Consider the following 8,571-nt stretch of genomic DNA (forward strand, 5'->3'; position numbering starts at 1 on the left):
ACTGTGCTTAAACTGACACAGAATATTGTTTTGCGCAATGCAATCTGACTTTCAGTAATCCCTACAAGAGAATGGCCCTGACTAACATTAATCTATATGTTTCACAAATCACTTACCTCATAAAAATCTTCGTTACTCGAACTACTGCAATACATCGAGCGCCACTACTGCCAGCTAACTAAAAGATTCAAACTACGGAAGTCACTAACTACTGATAGGCACAGTTAGCAAATTAAAGATTTTAATAGAGAACAAACAATGTATTTACCTTTATAGTCATAATATATATATCAGTTCATGACACCCATTCTTACAAATTTCAAAACTCCGCCATCTCTCTCCCCACGTCCACCACCGCTGGTGGCTCACCTCCAACTGCGCAATGCTACGCGCTGTTAACATCCAGCTGCCCAACACTACAATGGCAGACAATAATGCAAACCAGCCACAGACTGCACACGGCAGAGCCAGTGATTTTTCATACAGAGCGCTACGTGGCGTTACCAATAAGAAAACGTAAACAGCCTACTTAGAAAGTTTACCATCGGAAATTTTATTCTACTCACAGAACATCGTTTATAATCTGAACTATTGATAAAAGGAAATGTTTTAATACAGGATGGTAAAAAACAACTGCGTTCAACAAAAATGTGAACGAATATTCCCTGAATGGGTTTCCAAGTTCTACAATGGATCGAAGGATGACCTATGCCACATCACATCTATAATCTAGGTTTAAATTAAGTTTCACATAAGAGAAAACTATCAAAATGGTCTACAGTGACCCACAATTATCTTTAATTACCTATCTAACTTGTCGTAAATTACAGTGGCTGATGTGGCTTCTCAATAACTATATAACAGAAAAATTATCGCGTTTCAGATTTTTACTTCAAGTGGGAAATGTGAACACCATGAGCTTTAATTGACGATCGACACACTAGTATTACGCAAAAAGGGGGTGTAACAGATGAGACTTCTACAGTTCTGAGTGAAGCTTTATGTGCTGTTATGCGGCATCGCGTGCATGCATTACCTTGTCGGTGTTCGTCAGGGGGCGGCGGCTGGCGCAGCTCCGTCCAACTCGCCCTCTCGGAAGCAACTCTGTCCTAACTTCTCCTTACTACAATTTCCCGAAGTTGGTTTTAAAAAAAAACTATCTGGCTGTGTTTTCATCTGACCAATCAGTGTCTCAATGTTAACCTTAAGCTCCGCCTACAAAAATTCTTTCTATCCAATGAGAAACGTCATACTTTTCGTGGTGAGGCACTGTTTTTAAAGTTTGCAACGTAACAGAGACGCTAAAAAGTATCACGCTAAAACTTGCAGCTGGTGTGGTCGTTTTAGCTTTATCGTAAGATCTATACTGTTCTTCTGGAGGGCTCTATCTTTTAACATGGGCTGGGGGGGGAGGGGTGGTCCAACGTAACAGAGACGCGAAAAAGTCTCACACTAAAACTTCCTGGTGGCGTGGCCCTTTTTGTGTTATCGTAAGATCTGTACTGTTCTTATGCAGGGCTTTTAACATGGGCTGGGGGGTGGTCCTAACGGTTAGCTGGAGACGTGGGTGTCCATCCCTTTTCGTAGGGCCTTCTAACTTAATACGGTTCTGCTCTCGGCTTCTGTTCTCGTTTCTCCCCTCGGAACTGCGTCTGTCTCACGGTGGGAAGGTATGACATGCATTTAGGCATTCTTGTGTTAGTCTGTGGTATTCCATTTGCTCACTCGTTACTCGTATTACTTTGGTTAATTTAATGTCACGATTTATTCGGAGCTATGTGACGTACTACTGGATTTGCTTATCATGTCAGGGTTTTCATGGAAGGTGTTGGATTTGCCTGACACCTTACAGGTCTTCAACATATAACACATACTACGAACTCTTTGGTGCGGCTGCTTACTCATTGAGTACTATCGTTTGTTTCCAATCGGTACTTTGCTGAGAACTAACTTTTCATAAATTTGAATTGCCTTTCAGTTTTTTGTTGCTTGTCAATTGTTTTACAATCGATGTTGTATGAAGAGAGTATTGTCTGCATCTTTTCCTGAACCTTAAAACTGAGGCCACTTAGACATTTTCGTATTCATAGTGCCTTTATTGCACACTGTGTTTCATTTACACGGATAGAAACACGGCCTGTACACGAGGAACAGAAAGTTCGAAAGGATACAGCTTGCAGATTTATGGGGCGATTGTTTCTGCTGCTAAAAGTCTGTGCGGCGTATGCAAATTATTCAAATGAATCGATTGTCCTTAAAAAGGAACATGTCACTGTAACAAGCTGTAAACAGAGACACTACTTAGGCAAAACCTGTAAAATATTAATGCTAATGACAAGTTCTCTCTCGCATTGTAACCACAATTGTCTACGTCTGACGACTGGAACAGTAATAACGAAGTCTGTAGATACGTTTACGGTAATGACAAAAACTAAGACAAACATGACCTAGCTCATCTGCAGTTCTCACTGATAATGATCTCTCGCTTCTCTTTTATTCATAAGATCAAAAATACAAATAAAAACTGCAAAGACGAATAGGGGCGCTTTTCTACGAATCCTTAAAGCGTAAACATTACATTGTGAAGAACAGTGACAACTTCCCAGAAATTAAACTGACTGTCGCACTAAACGATCAAATGCATTTATGAGTTCCCAGATGGGATGGACGATAAAAAACCTTTCCATTCCAGTAGTGGTAAAGCTGGCAGCGACGTCATACACGTTTACACCATGTACGGTTACAGAAGAGGAACTGTTTTCAAGTTCTATGTTTCTTTTAGTGTGCTGTATGGAATGTGGCAAGCCTTTGGATTGGCACCTATGAAGCCGAGGTGTTGCCCTACAGCAATGTGCACAGTTCGATCGATACTTCCCTGCAAGAATATTGTTGGTCCTTCAACATTATGGCTCCTTTTGGTAGCAATATTTTCGTTGTCGCACCTTTACATGACGTTTGATTACTGGAATACCGTCACAAGTGCTTCAGAAATAGTGCTGGCCGTGTACTTTGTCATAATAATACTTAAGGAAATGAAGATGTTATCAGCTTTGGGAATATGTACTGTATCTAGGTGCCAACAATTGCAGTATTTCATCAAGGAGATGAGACTAGCTGATATACATATGCCGATGAAGAAGGTGAAATATGGAAAAGTTTTGGGAGGATTTGTAGTAGCTGTTAACACGTCAGTGATGCTCTGCTTGATGACAGTAAGTTTATACAGGTTTCGTAACCCACTTGCGACTCTTTTAGTCATTACGGGGCTATTCTTTGATGTGACGATCACACTACAATTCATCTTGCTCGTCCTGGAAATGTGGGCGAGGTTCTCCAGACTGAATGCTGTCCTGCAGGACGCCCTGTCCCCCCATTGCACAGAACTGTTTGTAGGAGCGTCACCATCTTACAGGTGCTCACTGCTGCAGCTGCAGAAGACATACGTGGCGTTGGGACGCGCCGCCGACCACCTGATGAGTCACTTTGGCCTGCCCGTGGCCTTCGACATCGCGTTCTGCATCTGTGGCGCCACCTGCAGTTCCTATGAGGTTCTCGTCAAGCTTCTGTCTGACAGTGATGTGCCAGGACCCTCATTCGGCGCGTCTGTGAGAGTATCAGAGGTGTGGCTTGCCTTGCACTGGCTCAGGATCCTACTGTTCTCGTTGTCGTGCGCGGCTGCAGAAGACACTGCGGCAGCCACGGGTGTGATCCTCATCAGAGCATCGGTGGTACCTCAACGACGCACTGCTGAGCTTGATGAATTCCTAAGGTTCACGCTTCAAGGACCTCGAACATCCTTCAGCGCCGCCGGATTTGTCAAGATCGACCGCCGTCTGATAGTTTCTGCTCTCACTGTTGTTGTCACGTACCTTATAATCTTAGGGCAGCTCACCTTCAACTAGTAACAAAAAGCACGTAATTTTTCGGCTGGTAAAAGTATATTTTCGTCTGTCACTATATGTAAGACTTTAAGACTTAAAGAATGAGTATTCCATCAGTTAAATGTGTAGCGACCATACACACTGCAAGTTTCAGGTCTCCACCTCAACGCAGCATGCACGCCACAGTGACAAGTTGGAGATGTCCCAATCAGTTATAATGATTTGAATAGAATCTATAAATGCAGTGGGAGGGGGGTGGAACTATGAGGACATAGATTCAAGAGGACAGGGAATAAAGCAGTAATCCTTACAAAACTGTTCTGTCAAATGAAAACAAAGCAATGATCAAAATGAAGGCAATGTGCTAAATCTCAAAATCTTTGCACACCTGTGAAATCAAAATCTCCTGCTAGGTAACGTTCAGTTCCTTATGGCTCCTCTTGGTGCATTTTAAAATGCTTGGCTCCTGCCGGCCGCGGTGGTCTTGCGGTACTAGGCGCGCAGTCCGGAACCCTGCGACTGCTACGGTCGCAGGTTCCAATCCTGCCTCGGGCATGGATGTGTGTGATGTCCTTAGGTTAGTTAGGTTTAAGTAGTTCTAAGTTCTAGGGGACTAATGACCGCAGCACTTGAGTCCCATAGTGCTCAGAGCCATTTGGACCATTTTTTTTTTTTTTTTTTTTTGCTTGGCTCCTACTTGGTTGCTGTACACACCTTCATGGAGAGGTTCCTGTTGTTACATGATGACCCTCCTGGTTCTGTGTGTAAGGATAGCTCCTACGATGAAGCATTGGTTGTAAGCATCATCACTTTGGTTAATTCCTGCAAATACTTGAGGACATTTCATTCGTTTGATTTCTTACTGAAGGGGTGCCATGTATTGTGCATCTGAATGATGAAATACTTGTGTTAATGCTGGACAACAGGTGGGAGGATCCTCTCCAAATACTTTACAACCCTCAAATTACTCTCGGTAACCTTGAGACATGTCCGACATTCGTCAATGCAGGTCCAAATCATTACTGATCAAATTTCATGCCCAGCACATGAGATTGCACGCTTGAGGGGACACTCAGGCACTCAAAAGACATCGTCGGATGTCAATATTAATTCCTACGTGTATACATCATCAGACAGTGTGTAAATAGTTAGAGGTAGAATTCTTTGTGACAGTTCTAACATCCAGCAGAATTTGTTAATCTGGTTCATGTTTACTTCTGTTATAAGGGGCGTGACCAGCGTCAAACGTTGAGTGATCACTGCAAAGGACGCAGAGATGCAGCATACTGGCATAAGACACGCAACTGAGTTTGAAATAATCCCCATTTCACTGGCTGCACGGTTCGAGTAATATCCAGATTTTTCTGGCTTTCAGGTGTGACAGAAGCCCATTGAGGGTCTGTATGGGAGCCTTGGAACAGATCGGCAAGGTTCCAGTGGACCACGTCTGACCACTGCAAGGGAGGATCGCCATGTTGCGCATCAAGAACATCGATCTCATTTCACAACTCTGCCTGCCATCCGAGAACAAGTAATGGTCTCCCTGTTATAGTCTGTGTCATCCCACGCCAATGGTCGTAGACTAGCAACTATGGAATTTCCGACCTATACACAGGCTACCATTAACACCACAACACGGTTGGTTTTGGGTATTGGAGTTCTGACCAGGAAGAACGGACCGCTGATTAATGGTGTCATACTGTGTTCAGCAATGAATCACGGATCTTCATTACACTGCATGACAGCCTTCGGCGAGTATGGTCGCGACCTGGTGCATGGTTCCACTCTTCCTATATTTTAGAGGGGCACAGTGATGGCATCATCGTGTGGGGAGTCATCGGGTATAACTTTAGGCAACGGAAATCACGCTTGCTCATGTGTTACCTGTCATGTGGCAGTATCATGCTGCCATTTTTCAAACGGACAGTGCTCATCCACACAGTATACGTGACGCTGTAAACTGTCTGTGTCATCAAAATATCCACGGGTGTACTGCCGGTCTATAGTGTCCAACGGGCACAATATTTCGGCGATCAAACATGTCGCCATCATCAGGTGAACTGACGGACTGAGCTCCTGTGAACGTGCCGGCACGGAGATCCGTACGCTATGGCTGCTCAGGGGGAACTGGCAGCCATAGCGTACGGATCTCCGTGCCGGCACGTTCACAGGAGCTCAGTCCGTCAGTTCACCTGATGATGGCGACATGTTTGATCGCCGAAATATTGTGCCCGTTGGACACTATAGACCGGCAGTACACCCGTGGATATTTTGATTATCAAATACGCCGGGAGAAACTCAAGAATCATGTCTGTGTCATGTTGAGTTACTGCCGTGTCCAGCAAAATTTTCATATCTGTTCACGTTAGAAATGTGTGGGACCAAGCTCAGGTGGCAGTTCCGACCCAGGTAGGGATCTAAGGTATCAAAGACGAGTTACAACAGTTGCGTGGCACCTTGCCTCAGGACAAGTTGTAGTAGTTTTGTGACCGAATCAACGCATGCATCTAAGCCAGGGGCGTATAACGTCATACTAAGTGGGCTCATACAGTCAACTTCTTTATAAGAGTGACTCAGTTTTGTAATCACTGCAATAACATCACATACACTCTCCACTCTCAACTTGCCAAGTTTCATTTCGTTCCCTACCACGCTTCTGGTTTTTTTTTTTTTTTTTTTTTTTTTTTTTTTTTTTTTTTTTTTTTTTTTGTATGAGGTCTCCTTACACTTCTCTGGGACAGCAAAGATGCCTCAGACAAATCCCGCACTCATCAATGAAGAGAAACCTTTGCAATGATTGATGTCTCTTTCCAGGATTCCCTAGCCCATCTTCTAAGCGCTCGACAGTACTTGGGGAGATTGTACCATTGTTCGTAATTTAAGTATAGGGAGCACATTGATTTTATGAAGAGGGTACTGTCTGGATAGACTCAGTCCTGTTAATCAACTGCAGTTCCACTGCACTCTGCTCGAGGTATCTAAGAGCCGTAATTTCATTTGTTGACAGAGAGCATAAACTGGTGTTTTCTACAGAAGGATACCACTACGAGGCAGATCTTCGTTTTGTGTCTCACAGTAGCATTTGAATTTTCGAATTCCTTCATTATGGTGAACCCAATTTGGCTGGAAACTGTCTGGGGTGACAATCGTTCTTCCCATAAACACACAACGCCCTCCGCAGAGGTATGCAGGGCTTACTTTCATCACCGTTACGCAGGTGACGTATCTAGACAGTTCATGAGGATAGCGCACAACATTGTTCAGTAGTAGATATATGGTATTAGGTTTTGCCAGCAATCTTCAGCTTCACAAAAGCGTGAAGGAAAGCCAGATTTCTGGAATGTTGTGTAGTTCAAATTAGATATACCCCAGATATACTGAAGAAAAGTAAATGCAAGTACCATGTTAGGGATGCTTTGCATTGTCTTTGCAAATAAAACTGTATCAGAAACGGTAAAATGAATTATTCTAAGAGTACGTTCAACCCTAATGTTTTGTTTCTGCTTCTCGTAAGACGCTCTATAATCTTTTGTAAGCTATGTATATCCAGCGTCTATAAATTGCATGGATCACATAGCAACTCCAATGCACCTGTATTTGTTTTCTCGTTATTTTTGAACTGTTGGCATTGGTAAGCAATACCTGTGCAAATTTAAGCTGCATTAAATGCGTAAAAGATACTAACATGATGTTGTCTGCCGTATTGGCTTGGCTTACTTAGCTTGGTTTCAGAGTTTCAATCTGTATATAAATTACTTGCTAGTCTGTGGAAATCCGTTTCTCATTAGCCATAATAATGTTCTTGAAACGACTTATTTTGGTTAAGCATTCACGACCACATATATTTTTGGATAATGTTTCTGCACATTTCCGTTATGTCACAACTTCATATAATTTTAGGAATTTTGTAACTTCGCAGTTTTGTTATAAGTACCTAACACAGTTTTCGAAGTTAGCATTCTGTTTATTTGCTTGTTTGTCTACTCACATAGGAATTTGTGTTCATATTTATTCAACTGTGTGATATACGTTGAAATATTAGTGTAAATATTTATTGTGAAGTATTTCTTTAAGGTGTTTATTGGCTATGCAGGGACCACGTTCACTTTTACGGAACTACTCCCTCTGTTCCATGTTTTATTTCCACACTATGTTTCCTGTGTACAACACTTTTTAATCAGGTTTATCATTTTACGTTTGTCACTTTAGTATACTTTTTATGTTGGAAATTTAATATACCATATTCACAATGCTTTTTTTATGTGAAAGACGTATTGGAAACTATGTTCAACAAAGCATAGCCAACAGCGTTTTTCCAAGCATGGAATTTCAATAACAAGAGGCTATAGATTTAGATATTAAAACAATTAAAAAATTCAAGTAAAATGACATTATAAATGGCTGAAATAGGCAATAAAAGAAATACAGAAAAACTTTTGTCTACTTGAATCGTGCGCACGAATAACGCTGTATGGCACATTTTGCAGTTGTTACGAAATTGACGAAAACTGTTAGTTCCAGAGAATTAATACTATATAATAACGTAATAGCAGATATGTATTGTTTGTGCATACAGACTGTGGAAAATACTAATTTCTGGTTTTTAAAATTGCGCTAAGCACAGATTTTTCGAAAATAAGTAAGTTTTAAAATGGAATAACGCTGTATGGCAATGGATATGCAGCGTTAT

General features: G+C 42.0%; 1 protein-coding gene across 1 annotated transcript; it reads left to right on the forward strand.

Annotated features, from left to right (window-relative positions):
- The first annotated feature begins 2,948 nt into the window (after nucleotides 1–2,948).
- Nucleotides 2,949–3,902, forward strand: LOC126335753 (uncharacterized). The gene has a single exon (XM_049999210.1). It carries the CDS (start codon nucleotides 2,949–2,951, stop codon nucleotides 3,900–3,902), a length of 954 nt encoding a protein of 317 aa, XP_049855167.1.
- The last annotated feature ends 4,669 nt before the right edge of the window (nucleotides 3,903–8,571 follow it).

Source organism: Schistocerca gregaria, chromosome 2, assembly GCF_023897955.1.
Source record: "Schistocerca gregaria isolate iqSchGreg1 chromosome 2, iqSchGreg1.2, whole genome shotgun sequence".
NCBI classification, from domain to species: Eukaryota; Metazoa; Arthropoda; class Insecta; order Orthoptera; family Acrididae; genus Schistocerca; species Schistocerca gregaria.

Excerpts from the sequence above, each read along its gene's own strand:
- LOC126335753 (XM_049999210.1), top strand. The coding sequence starts at position 2,949 with ATGACGTTTGATTACTGGAATACCGTCACAAGTGCTTCAGAAATAGTG.